The following is a 21,021-nucleotide window of genomic DNA, read 5'->3' as shown; positions in this document are numbered from 1 at the left end:
TTTATCACTCCTTTGCTCGTTCTGACAACAAGCAGATAATAAAACAGCAATCTGAAAAGAAGCAGGTCTGATGACCTCTGCTTTTTCCTCCTCTGTCTTCATATTGGTCCCCCCCACTTCTCCTTCCTTTCTGCTACTGACTATTAACTGTCATTTACATTAGCACAACTACAGAACGGGGAAGAGACAAGTGCTAACAAAATTAAAACTCAAGACCTTCCCCAGATCAGTCTCTCTAACATCTAACCTGGAGAATTTGCAAGCAGTTTTAGAATTCCCTGTTGGCATGTTAACCTCCATCCCATAAGTATATCTGTAGTATTTGGACCAGAATCTGTTTCTGATAGCATAAACCTTACACACTGGTTATGCTAAACCTGCCAACAGTGGAACTGCCTTTCACTTCAAAGCAGCTGTAGAGACAGAACACTATCCAGTAAATAATACTATGTGGAAATCAAGCAATATTCAAGAGGCTGCAAATCAAAGGCCTTCCACACAACAGGTCAATATATAACTGGGGAAAAAAAGAAAAACTCTGAAGATTCGTTTTCAGAAAAAGTGACTTGAGTGATCCAGACTTTACTGTTGTACGCCTAATCCTGAAGCTCTGCCTAGCTTAAAGAAATTTTAAAACAGTTTCACAGTACTATGTAAGATATCGATATTCTCTATACATATATAAAGGTGTATACACATACATTTCAAAACAAGATCTTTAAGAAAATCTCAGTGTGAGCTACCTAAACTAGTCAACACAGGATGGATAGGTTTATCCTAAATCTTATCTCCAGTAAGATTTAGGACCTTAAAATGGGCTGCAAAGAAATTGGTCCTCCATCTGGGGTTTGTAATCCAGAACTGCAAAATGGGTATATAATCACTTTCTTTAAAATTTAACCTTTCCTTTCCTATCCTATTCTATCATTTCCTATCCAGGTACCGCCTCCTTATCTACAGTAGTTCAGAATTCTGATAAAGAATAGCCAGGTTCAGTTGTCCTCATGCTGCAGGGGCTTTAACCCCAAACCTCATGTACCCTAAGTACTTGCCTAGTAGAAAAGTAGGGGAAGGAGGTAAGTATGAGAAGAAACATCTGTATCTCTCTGGATGAACTTCAAAACAAATATTAATGCTAAATAGGGAGCAAAAAAGAATGACAACTAATAGGTGAGGTCTTCAGCATCATGATCATGACTTCTCAATTCTGGTCTGAATTCAGTGGAATGTTGTGTGTATTTTCTCCCACAAACATTTCATGTGAAATGTATGACTTTTAATCAGGAACCAGAAGCAAGTGCCCCTTCCTAGCTGAGTGCTTAAAAATCACCTGCACTCAATCTCTTCTTCTCAGTGACTGAGCATTCTGTCAAAAACAAATGGAAAAGAGAAAAGGTTGAAAGGACTTCTCAAAAATGTCAAAACCCAATGCTGTTTCATAATCTCTAATTATTTATTAGCAAATAAGCAAGAGTCTGAGAACGAAAATTTGAGTTTAGGTGCATCCACTTCTCTAGTCCTGCTTGAAGACACGTTCCTTTATCTATGTCCAAGCTGCCATCTGCGAAAAATCTTCTTTTAGTTACTGGTACCAATAGAAAACAACATCCCTTAAAAAAACACTTTTTTGAAGTCATTGTCAAAAATTCCACTAAATAAGATGGACTATACCCTGTCCCCAGAAATGAAAGTGAAGTAAGCAAATAGGTTGCCTACAATAATACTGAATCACCAAAACCAAAAAGCATCAGCAGAATTTAAGAAAAAATGTATGCCTCCAAAGCAAATGCAAGACAAAATACCCAGACAAACAAAAACAGGAAGAAGTGTCTTCCATTACTTAATGCTTCCAGAATTTTTAACTCACTCAAGTGGAAGTCATGACTGACGGTAAAATGAATGCAAAGTAAATGTGCTTGTCTGATAAAGCTATTCTCAAGAAATCTTTAGATTATTTTTTACCAGTTTATTTTAGTATCTGGAAAAATATAAAAGAAGTCATTTACAGTGGGTAGAATAATTAAGTCAAAGCTCAACTACTGCTAAGTGTGAAAAATTTTATGGCAAAACTGACATTAGCTGGGCATGACTACATTCCACTGGGCAAGACATTGTTTTAGCTTTCATTACTATTTGATAAAAGCACTTTTACATTCTTCTAAGGACTTACTTTAATCTCTGTTTGCAAAATGTTTTTGTTTCTCTGACCAAAAAGATACAGAATTTGTTGTTAATCATCACTGGAGACTAAAAAAATGGATAACTAAATTGATGCTCAACAAGTGCATTAGCATATGAAAGAGTTCTATAATTATTTAATTTGTATCATGTATTGCTTGTTTTGAGCCTGAAAACAAAACTTCAGAACTTGCATTCCAGAGAAAAGTAGCAAGGTTTGCCATTGGTTTCAACAGAAGCAGTGTTCAATTCTTCACTTTTTGAGTTCACTCTTGTTTTCATTTTCATGCTTCTGTCAGAAAATACTGTAAATACACAAATATAAATGTTTATACGTATATTACTATAGGGATTTTAACCATTATAATTCTGGGAACCCTGAAAAGAAAAAAAGCTATTTTTCTCACAATATTAAACTGGTAGCATCAGTCAAGACAATTTGCCAAGCTACACCAGGCAAAGTTTATACCAGAAAGAAGCTGTCACTTTTCCACAATCCTGATTAAATACCATCACAAGCAGAAGCTTAGCAGAGCTTGAATCTTTAGATGGTAATGATTTTGTTCAAAATTCTAACACGTTCCTTCTGTACAAAAGGCTGGATATGAAGGCCTTAAAAACTTGTTCAAGCTTCTTATGAGGGTGGCAATGCTGATGGCTCCAACGACAACGTATTAGTGAGCCATATCTCAAGGAGGTAGCTAAAGGGCAACAGTATATAGACAACAAGTAACTACAGCTGTGTACCTTGTCACATGGATACTATTATTCGTTAGTACTGAGACGATGCCTAGATACTCCAATCAGAAACAAAGTACCATGATAATGGATGCAAAGAGCTTACAAACGATCAATGCCACAGATGTGGTATGATAAGAGCCTTCCACTGAACATCCCCTCCCACTCATCCACTCTTTCCTTCTCACTTCTTTCCTTTCTGCTGTAAGTCACATTCATTTTCAAAGGGCTGGAATACACTGTACCATTTCAGGTAGGGACAAGGACCGTTTAATACCTTTTCTGCCTTGATTTTGGTACCATACTTCTTGTGTGAAACAACAGCTAAGGGAGAGGTAAACAAATATTGTTCTGCATGTAGAACACCGGACACTTTAAGATTCATTGTGCCCTTTCTAGGCTTCTTGAGGTCCTGATCTACACTGAGAAAAGTTGCCAAAAGAAACTGCTTTTCTACAGGTTTCAGGAAATAAAGCTGACAACTACTTACAGAACTGATTCCAAAAAATATCTGTTATCTTAAACTGAATATCAGTAGATACAGACTGAGGTATAGCCTGGGAATGACTTATCTGTTTTATCGTAGTGGATTATTAACAAAGCCTGGAACAAAGAACAGGAGATTCAGAATATAAGCAAAAGCATCTGTCTGATAAATTAATGAACACAAAAAAATTTCAGGAGTTCACTTTCTATTTGAGAAGATTTTTCGTTGTTATATGAGCTCACTAAAATGACATTTCATTCATAATTCCCTGCAGAGCAAAACCAGTTGAACAGTACAGCACACGGACAGATTTTTCTTTTGTTCAATGAAAAATAACGTGTATAGTAATAAAAAAATCAGCTGAAGAAACTACTTCTGCAGACAAAAACAGATGGAGATTATACAAGCATGAATTCAGACACGAAGGAACAGCTTCCATGGCATGTGACAGCACTGTAATTTAACATGCAGATATTACTACTTTTAAGAACTGCCATAATGCTTAGGCTGGTATTAACTAACAGTGGATGAAGTCTCCATCTTTGAAGATTTTAAAAAGCTGTGTGATATGGTCCTGGGTAACTGGCTCTAGGAGGCCACGCTTGAGCAAGAAGGGTTGGACAAGATGACCTCCAGAGGTCCCTTCTGACCTCAACCATTCTGTGACTTAGCGAACTCGTATTAACAAATCGTGCCAAGACCTGTTCTTTATCACTTCTGTGGGTGCTCACAGTGATGCTAGTAGAATTCCTTCTTTATGCTTTGAATTTACAGCCTTTGTAACAACTTTTGAAGCTAAAAGTACCAGCACATAGAACAGATTTGTGCAACTGCAAGCACATAAACCTTCTTTATAGTATCTGGTGGTTTCTCATTTAATTAAAGGCAAGCAACTACACAGAAAATGGGATATAATGAATCATGTATGACAATGAATCATCTATCACAATGAATCACGGGTATATCACTGGCACATCACTACAGTTTGTTCTAATAGTCTCCTTTCACTGTTGTTAGATAAAGGAAGTAGAACAGTTCTAACTACCTGGGCTTCAGTAAAGTATTTGAAAGGGGCACGACAACTGGATAAAATTTAGGATTTGAGAGATGCTGCACAGAAGCACCTTCTAGGATCAGTCATAGGACTCACCTGATTCATATTTCTTTCCAAGTTACTTAATGACGTTCCTATAAAAGTTGTTCAGTGTTCCTGAAATTACTGAAACTAGTAGACAGCACAGGTAACTAACTGACCTTGATGCTACAGAGGTTTGCTCTACAGAAAGAGCTGAAAAAACATGAAGACATTAATAATTGGCAGTCTGACATACAAGAGCACATATTTCCAAAATTAACTACAAAAAAAAGAAGAAATAAAAAAAGGAGGATAAAGATCTGGATATATTAATAGAGTGTAAGACGACTTTACATAACCAATATGTGATAGCTGTGGAACAGAAGAACCTTATTTAGAGTACACTGTAGTTTATGGGTATTTTCAGTGAAAGCAGGAAACAAAAGAACGAGGCACATGTGAAACCTCCTCTGGGATAACGTTAACTCTCGTCATCCATTCCCAAAAAGGCAACTTCAAAGTGAAACATGAAAGTAGAATGTGATCAAGATAGATTAATTTCTGATGAGTAATAGCTGGAAAGGAAAAAGGGCTGTTTCAGATAACAAAAGCAAACAGGTATAAACTGTCATGGAACTAGAATATTAGAACAGTTCTTGCAATTCAAAGACTGAAGTTCAGGAACAGTTTTCCAAGAAGCAGTGGGACAAACCCCCAAATTATCCAATTTTAAAACATAGTTTAATCAATTTATGAAAGCAATTATATGATAGAGCTGCATTTGAGAGCAGGGACACAGACATGGAAGCTCAGGAAACTTTAACTTGTAGATAGTCCAAAGGGTACTTTGAGATAAAAAGTGGGGTGAGATGGGAGTACAGGATAGCAAGGATCTGAAAAAGTATACAGACATTTTTCCACTCTGATTTGCATATGATGCAGTCCCATTCAAATGTATCTGCCTTTCCTTTCAGCTGCACTGGTTCACATTCTCCAATTTCAATACAGAATAAAGTATAAGCCAAGCTTATACTATACCATGACAGCTATCACCATATTTAATAAAAGATGTTTTTTAGTAACGAGAACGCCAACTTTCAGGTCTGCCTCGAGGCATGTTGCTAAGAAAGGTGATGCTTCACATCAGCACGGTTACTTTAAAAGAAACAAAACAAAACAAAACACGTAATTCTGGCTTTTCTGGCTTCTGATATTGTAAGTCCATCACATCTACTATCCAGCTATTTGCCTGTTCAAAAACCAATAGAAATTGCTTTTTTCTTTAAGAAAATTCTCACACAAAATGGCTATTCTAGAGGTCTTTTTTTTTTGTTTCACTGGGGTTTTTTTACTACTTTACTATTCTGTTTTGTATTTTACTATTTTTCTACTATGATTAATAATACCAAACCATAATCATTTGACAAAATAACAGAACTGACAAGACAGCAGGAAAGAAAAAAGACAAAACTGCTTCAATACTACATCCAAGACATTTTGAATTTCTTATTCATCCCTTACTTAGCAAGAAGCGATAGAAAACATACTAATATTCAGTAGTCAGAGCTCTTGTCTCCGCTATCACCAATGAGCTAACACAGCAAAATTTCCTTACTTCTGACCAGTCCAAAGCAACCCACTGTGGGGGACAGGACTGATTGTTACAGGGCTCTTTTTCAATAGGTCGATGTGTTAAACAGTTGGCATTGTCCAGTGTCTCCTCCTCAGAAGGTCCAATCTTTCTGATACAGAGAACTGTCCGTGAACGCATTCCTCCATCACAGGTCTTACTGCATTCTGACCAATCTCCTATAAACCATCTGGATAGAAAAAGTTAGGAGACTCAGTCAATGCATATCAGAAACAGAGCAGATAATTGCATAAACCAATCCAAACACTTTATATTACTAAACCTAAATCGCTGTTAACAATACACGTATTCACACTAAAGTGAAGTAGAAACTTTTGGGTCTTTTAACTGAACATTTTAATTTATGTCTCACTGCAATAGTATTTTCCAACAACAACACAACTTTGTATTTTTCTAGAGCAGCAATTTCCAGCCTAGGCTACAGCAGTTAGAACGGTGTGTTGAGCCTGACAAAACTGCAGCTATTCAAGTAGATTTGTTCTGGACTTGCCTAAAATTATTTCTCTGAAACTGGTTTGCAACTGGAAATGTTTGGGAACCACAGCTGTAAGTTACAGCACAAGTTAAAAGCCAGGATGGTTGCCTCTCCAGTATAATTACTGTAAAGTAAGTTGATCTCAAAATTGGGCTGAGAGTTAATTCTCATCTGATTATGAAACGAATTTCTAATCTTTTTTATAAAAGGCTACACTGAAATGCAAAATTTTCTTACTTATTGGAGAGTAAAGCAAACACTAGTAAAACATGAATTCATCACATAAAAACATGACCTCAGCAAGTATTTAAAAAATTTAAAGCACTGCATGATAGCTGCTAGAGAGCACTTCTGAGTGTTTGTGCGCACACAGTAAAGTCAGGAGCTGTACAGTATATTTAGACTACTTTGTCTTGCCACAGAGATTAAAGCACCTGTCAATCTGGCTGTAATGTTACTTATTATTCTTTTTCTACTGATGAATGGTTAATGCAGCTCATACTGGAAATACCTCTTCACACTGTTGAGCACATTTGGTCTTCAATATTTTGCATGTTGATTAGCTACACTCACTGGAATCATCCTTGCAAAGCACGATGGTGAAGTCTAGTATGCTATCCCCATGTTGCCAACATGCCAAAAAAGCAAGGTGTGTCAGTCACTGTGGATGTTCCTGGAGGTATGCTTGAAGCCACCTAATAAGATTTGCCATTTTCTGAAGCCTCTGACAAAAAAAACTGTGCTGTTATCCTGTCTTGTGTTACAGAATGTGTAATATGTTCTAATATCAACCTAGTTGATGCAGAGATGCAAACAAATATGTCATATTCTATCATTAATTTCCCAGCAAAAGAGAATTAATTTGTGATTCTTTGCCACCAAACTTATGCTTTTACTGCAGCAGGGGGAATGAGAAGCTCTTCAGAGCTCTGGAAAGGCTGAAGTGTTAATTTTTCGTTGGTACTATGATTTGCTCAAGTGCATTCTCAGGTACCTTTTCTGTTTATATTGTATGACAAAAGAGTAGTATTGGTAATTCATAAAACTACAAGTGTTACCTGTATCACTTCTTGAAATCTGGAACTTTAAAAATCACTTATTGTAATAACGTTCTGAACAAACACAGTCTTTACTGCTGCTCAGGGCCATCAAGTATAATGTAACTAGTATTCAGTTAGAGTAACATTTCCATCACTTTTGGTACACACCACAAGGAAAGTGGAATAGTGTTAATTAAAATGGGAAATATTTGGCCACTCTATGTAAAGAGTAAGTCTTACTGGGCGATAAATCTTCCAGCCAGATGTGTCAAACCTATTTGCGTAACTATCTGTTATTTGAACAGCCTCTCCTAGACTACTTACAGGATCAGGAATCAAGAACCCTTGCTTAGGAGTTTGGCACTTCGTATTCACCATGTGGGGAACATCAGAATGGAGGCAGATGTGGGTCAAACTGCTCTAACATATTCAAGAAGATGCTGATTCACACACACTACCCACTCTCTGAATCTTCATAACTTGAGTTTCACCACATGCACCAACGTCCCTGCTGCACTGGATGGAGATTCCAGAAGTGGGTTGGGGTTTTTTTCCTTGGTTTTGTTTTTTAAATAGTGTCAGTGCAAAAAATAAAAACTAACTAGTTTGGAATAACTCTGTTAACACTATTTTTTGAAGTACTAATTTGTTTATAGCTAACCCACACAAAGGAAGGGATTGGGATGTATTTGGTAAAAAGGAACTGACCAAATATGACCACTTCCCAAGTTCTGCTCTCAGGTATATGGTGTGACAGTTTAGTTAGTGCACTCACAGCCACGCTAAATAGTGTTGCCCAAATGCATATCCAAAATAATAAATAAATAATAGTGTTATCCAAGAGCATATCCTTGCAGGGTAAACATATATGTACACATAGACTGTGGGGACAATGATTTAGACCTACTTTAGATGTGTTTGTGAGACATTCACATTCAAAAACACTCAAGGTGAGAGCAGTGTAATGGCTTAACTTCTGTTTATGTCAAATAAGTATGGTACATGACACAGGTGAAGTAAGTGTAGAAGACATTGCTGTGTTTGTTTAACATCTTTATCAATGATGTGGATGAGGGTATTGAGTGCTCCCTCAGTAAGTCTGCAGATGACACCAAGCTGGGTGGGAGTGTCAATCTGCTTGAGGGTAGGAAGGCTCTGCAGAGGGATCTGGACAAGCTGGATCGATGGACTGAGGACAACTGTATCAGGTTTAACAAGGTCAAATGCTGCATCCTGCACGTGGATCACAACAACCCCAGGTAACGCTACAGACTTGGGGAAGAGTGGCTGGAAAGCTGTCTGCTAGAAACGGACCTTGGGGTGCTGGTCGACAGCCGGCTGAACATGAGCCAGCAGTGTGCCCAGGTGGCCAAGAAGGCCAACGGCATCCTGGCTTGTATCAGGAACAGTGTGGCCAGCAGGAGTAGGGAGGTGATCGTGCCACTGTACTCAGCACTGGTGAGGCCGCACCTGGAGTGCGGTGTTCAGTTTTGGGCCCCTGACTATGAGAAGGACATTGAGTTGCTGAAGCATGTCCAAAGAAGGGCAACGAAGCTGGTGAGGGGTCTAGAAAACAAGTCTTACGAGGAGCAATTGAAGGAACTGGGGCTGTTTAGTCTGGAGAAAAGGAGGCTGAGGCAGGACCTTACTGCTCTCTACACCTACCTGAAAGGAGTTTGTAGTGAGGCAGGTGTTGGTCTCTTCTCCCAGGTAACTAGCGATAGGACGAGAGGCAATGGCTTCAAGTTGTGTCAGGGGAGGTTTAGATTGGATATTAGGAAAAATTTCTTTACTGAAAGAGTGGTCAGGCATTTGAACAGGCTGCCCAAGGAAGTGGTGGAGTCACCATCCCTGGAGGTGTTTAAAAAATGTGTAGATGTGGCACTTCAGGATATGGTTTAGTAGGAATGGTGGTGTTGGGTAGATGGTTGGACTCCATGATCTTAGAGGTCTTTTCCAGCCTATGATTCTATGACATCCTGCAACCAGTCACCACACCAAGGAAGCAGCTGATACTCTAGGAAGAAACTAGCTTCATGAGGACCTGTAGCGATTTTAATGCATTATAGTCTTGTCTCATTCCTCCCAGTGTCCTTCATGCTGCAATTCTACAGTTTCTAAGATATATTTTAAGAGGCCATAGTATTTTTTAATTGTGCAATATCTACATTTAACCAGCATTAATTATTTTCATGCCTAATAAGAATATAGCTACAGATTGTCACCAAATTTCAACTAACCAGAGCTTGTGAATCAATAAACTGTTGTATCGCTTCAATTTTTTCCACATTTTATTTGTCTCCAAACGTAAGGAGGAGCTGTTGCACATATGCCAAAATTATTTTCTAGTGCAAAATATCACAACTGTTTCTAAACAGCTTATGTAGTAGGATTAAGCTATGCTATAGGTCCTTGCCAAATTTCATTTTTAAACAAATGAGCAGCTGTGTTTTTAATTATCTTGCCAATATATAGCATAGTTATCTTCAAAAATAAAACTAAATAGACATAACCAAGTAGTCACCTAATCCTAAAGGTGCACAGCATTACTGTACAACACTAAGAATCCCATAGAGAATGTTGTTCAACAAAACTATTAACAGCAAATGATGTGGTCTACTAAGCAGTTTCTATATTTGCCATGTGTCGTGATCATTTCAACCCAAATTTTAATAGAATATACTTAAAAATATGGCAAACATTTAGTATGTAACATAAGTACCTATGGCAAAGTTAGTCTCACCTCAAGATTCTTCTGTCTTTGTTGCCTAAAGAATGGTCCCCAGTCCTACTCTGAGCACTGTTCACCACATCTGACACAGCCTAAGAAACTGTTTTGCTAGTATCTTTTTACTTACAATGTCTGAGCTGCTTTGTGTAGTTTAAACACCACCATTCCTCAGTCAAATCAAGCCTCCTCTAGGTCACAGTATGTATTTTCCACAACTGATTTCAGAGGAACAAGAAACCGCAACCAAAAGCCAAAACCGAATACCCTGTCTGATAAGACCAGACCCTAATACTAGATGAGAATTTTATACCCATTTAGTAAACAGGATTTATTACAGATTACAAAGACTTTTTTAATCTATGCAAAACATCTGTCCATCTTAGTGATAGATGACTTACTCAGGTGGGCAAGGCTCAGTGTTGCAGGCTCTCTGGTTTTCCGGAGGCTTACTGTCAGGGTCACAGTAATTGTTTTGTACAATGGAGTTGTCATCCAGCCTTTTACACACCACCTCTTGTTTCTGCACACCTTGGGATGAAATGAAACACCATTAAACACCATTTTTGCTTTTCAGCTTACTGAGTAAAAGTGTATTTCACCTATTCATCATTAATCCTACCATCCCACCTTACTTGGCTGAATGCTGCAGGGGTACGAATTCCAACTGACTGAATGTCCCCTGAGCACAATAAATCTTTTGTTTTCCTTCAATTTTGGGATACCCTCCTGAAAGAGAATTTTAAATTGCTGTTGTTTTCTAAAACAAAGGGAATATATTTATAGATTTACTAACAGATTGTTTTTATTTGTATATTGTACAAAATCCATTTTCTTTATACGCTCCTCCATAGTAAAAGCCACTTGAATTTCTAAAGAAAACCTCACCAAATAGAATGCGGTCACACTTCAATGCAGAATTATTGTTTATGTGCTCTGGTTTAAAATAAACCAGCAATACTGGGAAACAGTGTTGCATTTTTATACATGTCATCCCATAAACATTTTGTTCAGTAAAATAACAGAAGTATTATTCATTGTGAAAGATGCAGTTTGTGTCTGCGAATGCTGATTTTGTCTGGCAGTCTCAGCTCCTCTTTCACTGTTAGCCATCAACAGGGCAGTTTAGAATTGATTATTACTCCCAAAACATAATGACATATCACTGCCAAGGCAACATTATAAGGTAGCGTATTAAGGAGATTTTCTGATTTTAAAAAACAGGATCTAAAGAAAGGCATTAATAACCACTGATAAGACAACAGTGCAGCTCAGAGTATTCTTGTAAATAGTACATACCGCCTCCTCCTCTCTTTTTAGAACAAGCTCTATGTTTGTTAGCATAAAAAGGCCATGCATCTGCACTGCATCATATGCAGTTCTTATCAAACACACGTAGTCATAGTACTGAAATAACAGGATTATTTGTATGGTAAAAGCTGCAAAAAGCCCTGAACCTTTCTGAAAAACAGAAGCAATTATTTAACTTTTTCCAAAATGTGAAATGCGTACAATTAAATGGCATTAAAATACCCTGGCTTCAAATATCTGCCAACTTTACTTTACAGCCCCCTCTTCACTTTAAGACAAGTTTTTTATAGGAGATAGACATGTAGTAATAAAATTAATTGTATAAACATGTATTTCAGACACTAACAATCCCACCAAAAACACGGGATATTTTTCACCAAATACTTGTAGTCCTTTCGCTCATTTTAAACAAGCTAAACAACTTCTCTTGCAATTGCTTCTTCTGTTATTCGTTATGGACAAGAATTGAATCTCCTACTTTGGTTTCTAAAATATGACCTATACAGAACTTAGGTATTTAATTCCAACAGCGAGTCAAGCCTAGCTTGGCCCACAGGGCATCCTGCTTGGCCATGAACAGAAGCCTCCCAGACTGCACAGAGAGACATGTGAAATGTCTTTATGACGCTGTGTGCAAACGACATGGGGAAAATGGTAACCTCCTTTTTCACAAGTCTTCAGGATGGCATGCACACCCCCACGGGGGTGCAGATGCCGGAGTAGGTATGACCCTTCTCACTCTGAGGGGATTCCTAACTCCTATTAGCATACCGTAACTTCTCTGCCTTCGTGGTAAAATTAGCTAAGACTGCGAGACTGTAGTTTCTAGTCTGTAGATTATTTACAGTTTTTATTCAATCACAGTCTGATGTAAAATGCCTAAACCATCTTAAGAGCCAGGATGAAAATCCATACCTGTTTGTACTAGATGAATGTCTTATTTTCTGGTTACAGACTAAACCCCTTTCTCATCTTCCCTTCTGTTCCTGGGAACCACGCTACATAACCCCTTTCATAAACTGATCAAGCTCCACTTTAAGTCCAGGTACATTTTTCTTCTCTGAACTTAATACCTGTGACTACTATAAGCATTCCAATTTCCATTCTAGATGCACTAATTGCCAATTCAATTTTTGAAAGTCAAAACAGTCTTTCCGTTTAGAGTAACTTTACTGGGTTAACCAAGTCAACTCTTGCAGTCTCTGTGTTGATAGATAAACCATTCCTTTGGTCAACATCACAATCCTTCTGTGCATCTGTTCACACTTGAGTTTATTACAGCCACAAGACAAACTGTGCCCAGTACTCCAGAGGGATTTTACTAGTGCCTTATGCAGTGTCACTGAAACTTTTAAATACGTCCTAAAATAAAATCTGCCTTTATCATGACTATAACTTATCCCAGTCTTCCTCGTATCTCTCCTAGCACTGCACTGTCAGCAAATCTCATCAGAGCTTTATACTTTCTATGCTGCCATCAGAACATGAAAAATGAAGTCTCATGAGTCATGTGAAAGATCTTTAAGAAGCCCACTAGGCTCACTGCCTTTTGGCCTGGTAATTTACATTTTAAGCATGCCTCTTCTATACTAATCTTTTCTAATTCTTTTTTAGATGTAGGTGACAACAAAAGCCTTAAGAAAGTCTAAACCAATGAATCTACTAGGTTTTCTTGATCTAGAAAATAAGTTGTATCTTTAAACATATCTGGCTAGTCCAGCATGACCTGTTACACTTTACCCCATTTGACACTTTTTTGCTAGATATTTATACTTTTCTTCAAAATTTCAAATCAGTTACTAGTTTAATGTTGTTATATAATCTACACACTTATACACACAAAGTGAGAGATTATTTTCTTCAGTTCTCTACTCCTTTAGTACTACTTCATTAGACAAAAGACCTACCCATTGCAGCATGAAAGAGAGAGAAAAATGTTTACCAGATTAGACTCTCCTTTGTAATCTCTTCCTTTGGTTCTTGACAAATAAGTGGAAGATCTAAATATTTGAGAAGCTGTGACAAGATGATTCACTTTAAATCCTATAATCTATGCAAACACAGCCAACAGATGAGAATAATTAAAATCAGATCTGACAACCTGAGTAGGAGTATTTCTTTTGCAATTTTCTACTCAAACTTACAAATAGTATATAAATGGTCTAGCCAAACAGCAATGCTAGTAACATGGCACTGCCAGTTGACATAGAATTTATGTTCAGCTCCAGATGATGAATAATCATGTATCCTTTCTATTACAAGCTCCCTTAAGTCTCTTAGTGGCTGATAAAACAGGCTGAATGTTGCCTTCACAGTATTTCCCTCAAATATAATTGCTTAAAAATAATAATTTAAACCCACTTTAGAACTACATATTTTAACGATGCATACCATTCTTGCAAACATATTTATGGGATAGCATAGATATTATGTTTTCACTGTATTTCCTACTGGCATCAAACACATTCCCTTCTAGGCTTTTGACTAAAAATTGGCAGCCTCAGTAAATTCATTTCTGAGGACCTATGTAGTAAGAAAGTATTCTAAAGTATTATGAACACAAATACAAACACAAGGCATCATTGTGCTCAGTTTTTTAAAAAAATTAAGTCAGATATATTATTTATTGAACATTGATCAGGTAGCCTATCACCTGTAACACAGTATTCACCACTACTCATTCACACAGTGAAAGATCTTTAATCCATGCCAGGAGACACATCAAACCATAAAGTGTTCTGTAGCATCTTGCCACACAGTATGTAAACTTTACATCATTACTGTCTAATTACAGTGTTATTTAAAATAAAACCTCAGAAACAAAATTCAGATTAAACTTCAAAACAAGAAAAAGAAATGGAAAAATCCTAAAGTGCAGTTTTTACCCAGACAACAGCTACAACTTGGTTAAGCCCTGTGGGCTTTGAAAAAATCTTTTTAAATTATCAACTCTTCCCTGAGTATATGGTCTCTCATAAAATAACCTAAAAAGCATAGCTAAACAAGTTCATTTAAATTCTTGGGGGAATAATGACACACAGTTAAAAAGAAGTATTCTGCTTTCAAACCTACAGATTTACAGTTTATAAAAATACATAAAATGTCCTCATGTCTGGTCAATGCAACTCTAATAGAAAACAAAACTCCAGTGGTTTAGTGACCATAATCTCCAGAGAAGTGAGAAGTTCTGCAGACTTCAATTCATGAATACTCTGCATGACTTTCAGCAGACAAATTTTAAATTACACGGAGCACATTTTTTTCTTAAATTAAAACTGCAGGCATGTAAATGCTTTATCTGTTTTTAAAAGCAATCCCAAAAATTGTGGTTTGTGATTGCAACAGTTAATTATAAAGATGCCAGTACCAATACATAGTGAATCCTGCATCACTAAAACTAGTGCATGATGGTTAACCCAGACATACTTTCTGAGCTTACTCATCAGATCACAAGATGTTCATCACAGAGCCAAACTTACATTTCCCTTGATGAGGATAAGTATGTTTTATATTTTGAAAGATGGTTTCATAATTCATCTGAAGGCATGAAAGAAAAACATAGTAGGCACCACTCTACAAGAGTGATGAGCAGCAGAGAAAACTGGATGGCAATCAACTTACTTATAATAGTATACTGACTATTTCATAAAAACAATTAATATCCAAGACATTTAACTCATCTGGAGATGAACTCTAACAGAATGAATGAAATCAAACCCAGTGCTTAGGATACCTGGTAAATTCCAGATAAAAAATGCTGTCATTTGTTGACATTTACTGCTAGAATTTATTAGGCATGGAAGAAATTTTATAAAGGGGAGTATGCACTTACTGGAGTTTATTTTTAAATGTATACAAAAATAAAAACACACAAGAGGATTGTTTTTTCTTCCTTTGTTGATTTTTTTTAAACAATAATACCATCAGCAGTTCACTTCCTTATTAAAAATACTTGTGTATCTGGACAGAGTCATCTACTTCGGAAAGCTACAAGATAACATATATGGAAAGACAGGCATGAGACTAAATAAACTACAGTTCTGTGATCTGTAAGTGATATATATCACCCTTTCCTATTTTAACACTTTCTTCTTCCTTTTCCAGTCCTCATTTTATTGTTTTATTTTGTATTTCTACGTATTCTAGTTTTGCCTTTCCCTTTCTCAGACTTTCTCATTAAATAATAGAGTAACCAGGTCCTTAAAGAAAATCTTCTTCTTGTCATCAATTTTTTCTGAATTCCAGCAGACTGTTGATCCATCCACCCCTTCTGAATTCCCTGTGTTCTCTCCTCTCCCTCTCTTCAATGTATAGATAAACTTTCACTGTACATTCTGGTATTCTCTGGCATTGTTTTCTTCTAGTCTTGTCCAAGTCTGCCAGCAGCTATAAAGACCTAGATGAGATAGTAACAAACTTTCCTTCTGAAAACTCATGACTCAAGAGTCGCACAGTTATCAGTGAACCTTCATGAAAAAAGGGAATTAATATGGCGAATACATGTAGCTCTATTCTACATAATGTTTCCAGAGTGGAAGAACTATCTCAGCTACTATAAATTTGTATTTTAAAGAAAAGTTTTTCAATATAGAAAATACTGGTTCTAGTGTACAAAAAGAAAAGCCGCAGTTCTGGATTTCCAAGTCTAAGAACAGACACGAAGATATATTAAAAATGAATGAAACTACATTCTCATTCTACATACAAGTACATGATCCCAGGAAGACAAAAAAGTTGTGTGTTACCAGGCAAGACTTTTTAACTATCTGGTAAATCTGAAGAACTTAATTTTAGAAAAACTTAAAAAAATACCAAAGTAAACCTCAGACTTTGGAGACTTTATATCTGCTTGGTTCACTGTACAGAACCATCATGCTCACTGGCAGAGAAACCATGTAATATTTTGTTCTTTTCTCCTTTAACATGAATGACACTACTAAATACACAGTTTACAAATTCTCATGAAAGAAACACTAAGTTCCTTCTGCTATTTAGAGGAAATCTAAATATGTAACTGTTTCACAAACCTTAATTTATCTCCTATACCACACTATGAAGAATACAGGGGAGAGGAGGTACAATGTCTACCGTGGAAAGAGTCCATTGATTTCAGGTGTCTGGCTGAGTTTTTAGACTACTTTGCTTTACACACACTTCATGCAATGATGAAATTCATTGCATGCTTCAGAGGTCAGACATTCCAGAGTGGCACCCATATAATGATGAACTGATAATTAGCAAGTAAGACTGTAATAAACACTTTGAGTTGTTCAGTATCACATGAGAACCACACAAGGGAGACAGGAATGCAATCCAGAGATCTGGTACCACACTCAGCTGTCATAAGCAGGAAACCCTCCTCCTGCTTCCTACCATTCCATTTACCATGCTCTTCCTATTCTGCAAAACTAAGACAGGCCGTAGAACAGAGGTCCTATTTGAAAAGTTAAAGCGCTTTTACTGTTCAGTGTGACTCATCAGCACAGCAGAGATGAACATAATACAGAATTTCAGTGCAAAAGGCTGCACGTTACCATCTAATTAAAGATTGTAGGTTGCTCCTAGCTTGCTCTTAGTTTGCTCCTTGGCTCCTGACTGCTCTAGTTATCCCTCTCCAAGCAAGGCCTACAACTAGCTCTAGGAACAGCTGAATGCAGTGGATTGCTCTGAAAATACTATGAAGAGGAGACTGCACAAAGATCTGACACTTCTGCAGTACACGGTACTCCAAAGCAACTTAAACTTTGCACTGCCAAAATGCTGCTCTAGCCTTGGTGCTCTGCTTCATGACATTCAACACATATCCTCAAGTTCACAATACAGGAGCATCACTTTGGTTGGCTGTAATGCAGTTCTCGCTTTTTCTTTTTCAGATTCTTTGTATTAAAAACACACATCAAGTAGTAAGCATGTTCTAAGAGTCACAGACTTGGTCCAATTGTATGTAATGCAGATAAAGTCGGTCTGATTTAAGGAGAGCTAGACTTAAGTAGTGTGGAGCAGACATGAGTTAGCCTGTGACACAGCCTCAGAGAATGGTCCCTGCTCAACTGGTCCCTGTTTCACAGAACACTTAAAACTACAGAAAACAATTACACATTTCACAATCACTCAATTCTGTCATTTCCTGGCTTCTTAATATTTGAAAATGTGATGTTATTTAAGACAGCTTTTTAAGAGTTACATACACCTAGACAAAAAGACTTAATATTAAAATACAGACATGTTCAGAGATAGACAGAAGTTCTATGTGTTGACTGGAAAACGGATTTGCCTACAGCATTGATATAAAGCCTATGTTTGAGATAAAATTATATCTGGCTCTACATCATCTAGAGCTTTCCTGGATCAAGATGGAATATCATATGACCAGACCTTGATCAGTCTATGCACTACAGGTGAGCTACACCAACTACCACAAGAGAAAGGAAAATGCTGAAGCCTTTAACTTGTTCACAGTCTGTCACTAAATAACTTTTTTACCTCATAAATCACAAATACTTTCCACACTAATATTCCTCACACATGCTTGTGGTACTTCTACATTTTCAGTGAGAAATTCTTTAAATGTTTATTATTTTGTTATCCTTTGATGTAGAGCAATAAAATCTTGCCCATGAGCTGGTGGGACTCATCGCGAGGGCTTTAAACCAGGTTCAAAGCGGGAAGGCGATATAACCAGGCTCACCAGAGATGAGCCCAGGCGTGGCACGCCAGGGTTGGGGGTGAGATCGATAGCCCAGCTCATGTGCATCTACACCAATGCATGCAGCACAGGCAATAAACAGGAGAAGCTGGAAGCCATGGTGCAGCGGGACAGCTATGACTTGGTTGCCATCACAGAAACACGGTGATGGCGTGCTGCGATGGATGGCTACAAGCTCTTCAGAAGGGATAGGCAAGGAAAAAGAGTCAGTGGGGTGGCTCTGTGTGTTAGGGACTGCTTTGATTGTATAGAGCTCGACAATTGTGATGACAAAGTTGAATGCTTATGGGTAAAGATGAGGTGGAAAGCCAACAAGGCAGACATCCTGCTGGGAGTCTGTTATAGACCACCCAACCAGGATGAAGAGGCAGTTGAAGTTTTCTGCAACAGGCTGGCAGGAGTCTCACAATCGCTAGCCCTTTTCTCGTGGGGGACTTTAACTTACCAGACGTCTGCTGGAAATACAACACAGCAGAGAGGAAGCAGTCTAGGAGGTTCCTGCAGTGCATGGAAGGTAACTTCCTGATGCAGCTGGTAAGTGAGCTTACCAGGGGAGGTGCCTCGCTAGACCTGCTGTTTACTAACAGAGAAGGACTGGTGGGAGATGTGGTGGTCCAAGGCAGTCTTGGGCTTAGCGACCATGGAATGGTAAGAGTTCTTGGTTTGTGGTGAAGTCTAGAGGGGGGCCAGCAAAAACCACCACCATGGACTTTCGGAGGGCAGACTCTGGACTGATCAGGACGCTGGTTGAGAGGGTCCCCTGGGAGAGAGTCCTGAAGGGCAAAGGGGTGCAGGCAGGCTGGACATTCTCCAAGAAGGAAGTCTTAAAGGCACAGGAGCAGGCTGTCCCCATTGCTGCAAAACGAACCAGCAGGGAAGACGACTGGCCTGGATGAACAGGGAGCTCTTACTGGGACTCAGGAAAAAAAGCAGAGTTTACCACTTTTGGAAGAAAGGGCAGGCAACTCAAGAGGAGTACAGGGGTCTTGTTAGGTTGTGCAGAGAGAAAATTAGCATGGCAAAAGCCCAGCTAGAACTTAATCTGGCCATGGTTGTAAGGGACAACAAAAATGTTTTTTAACAACAAAAACAGAGCCACAGAGAATCTCCATCCTTTACTGGATGGGGGGGGAGGAACATTGCCATGCAGGATGAGGAAAAGGCTGAGGTACTTAATGCCTTCTGTGCCTCAGTCTTTAATAGTCAGACTGGTTATCCCCAAGGTAGTCAGCCCCCAGTGCTGGAAGATAGGGAAGGAGAGCAGAAGAAACCTCCCATAATCCAGGAGGAAGCAGCTAACAACCTGCTGTGCCACCTGGAGACACACAAATCTATGGGGCTAGATAGAATCCGCCCAAGAGTGCTGTGGGAATTGGCAGAGGAGCTGGCCAAGCCACTCTCCATCATCTATCAGCAGTCCTGGCTAACAGGGGAGGTCCCAGATGACTGGAGGATTGCCAGTGTAACACCCATCTATAAGAAGGGTCGGAAGGAGGATCCTGGGAACTACAGGCCTGTCAGCCTGGTCCCGGTGCCGAAGAAGGTTATGGACCGATTCATCCTGAGTGCGCTCACTGGGCATGTGCAGGACAACCAGGGGATCAGGCCCAGACAGCATGGGTTCATGAAAGGCAGGTCCTGCTTGACCAACCTGACCTCCTTCTATGACCAGGTGACCTGCCTAGTGGATGAGGGAAAGGCTGTGGATGTCATCTACGTGGACTTTAGTAAGGCATTTGACACCGATTCAGTGATTTTACTTTTTTCCCCTGATTCAGCTCCCTTTTAGAACTGGGTCTTCTTTTGGCATATGGCGAAAGGTGTTTCATAAACTGGGGGGAACAACAGGTACTCATACACAGAAACCAGATGCTGTTTTCAACATGAATTATAGCTGCAATGAAATATTTATTTTCTGAGCACAGAGCTCAACGAAGGTAAGTGACAATAGTATTTGCTTATACTAAACTGAAAGAGAGAAAAGTGCATAGTTTAACAACCATGACCTACAAAAGAAAATCTTTCTCCCCTCCAAAAAAAATTTTCAAAACAATAAACATATGTAGTTTTCAGGGATTCATAAAACTTCCCTTAAGAGTTAATTAAGTAAAAATGTTTTAATCTAGAGAAGTGCTTACTCCTTCAGAGCTTACTTTTCATTTGTATATGGGCGAATCTGTGAAATGACAATGACCCACATGACAGAAGATACATGGCTAAAATCTTGTCTCTACCTAAATCAATGTTAATTTTCCCATTACTTCAAAAAGATCATTAACTCACTGCCATCATAAAAATAGGATTTGATGGTACTTGCAAGGTTCTGATACTTGGAACTGTCTCTTGCTATGAGCTAGGCACTTCCCATCTGTATACTTCTTTAAAACGTTCCTTTTCCTACCAGACTCACCATTACTAAAACAGTATTTAAAAAAGCAATCTGTCACCCAGGAATCCAACAAACGAACACCAAAAATACTGGAGAAAGTTGGTACCTTCCTCTATTTTCTTTCAAGACTTTATTTAGCAGCACAGAAGAGAATTTGTGCTGTCCTTTGTGTATTACATATGGCTGAGGAAACAGCTGTATTTAAACAGCAAACAAATAGTAAAAGCTACAGCAGGCTCCAGC

At 38.3% G+C, this 21,021-nt stretch overlaps 1 protein-coding gene across 1 annotated transcript in view; it reads right to left on the bottom strand.

The window, feature by feature from the left end:
- ADAMTS6 (ADAM metallopeptidase with thrombospondin type 1 motif 6) overlaps positions 1-21,021 on the bottom strand; it is a 151,489-nt gene that overhangs the window by 9,171 nt on the left and 121,297 nt on the right. The window contains exons 21-22 of the mRNA XM_075447303.1: positions 10,774-10,903; positions 6,094-6,298 (exon numbers count right to left, since the gene is read on the bottom strand). Of these exons, the coding sequence (XP_075303418.1) occupies positions 6,094-6,298; positions 10,774-10,903 (335 nt within the window). The remainder of the gene's footprint in view (positions 1-6,093; positions 6,299-10,773; positions 10,904-21,021) is intronic.

Source organism: Opisthocomus hoazin, chromosome Z, assembly GCF_030867145.1.
Source record: "Opisthocomus hoazin isolate bOpiHoa1 chromosome Z, bOpiHoa1.hap1, whole genome shotgun sequence".
NCBI lineage: Eukaryota > Metazoa > Chordata > Aves > Opisthocomiformes > Opisthocomidae > Opisthocomus > Opisthocomus hoazin.
This window is presented reverse-complemented; position numbering and strand designations above follow the sequence as displayed.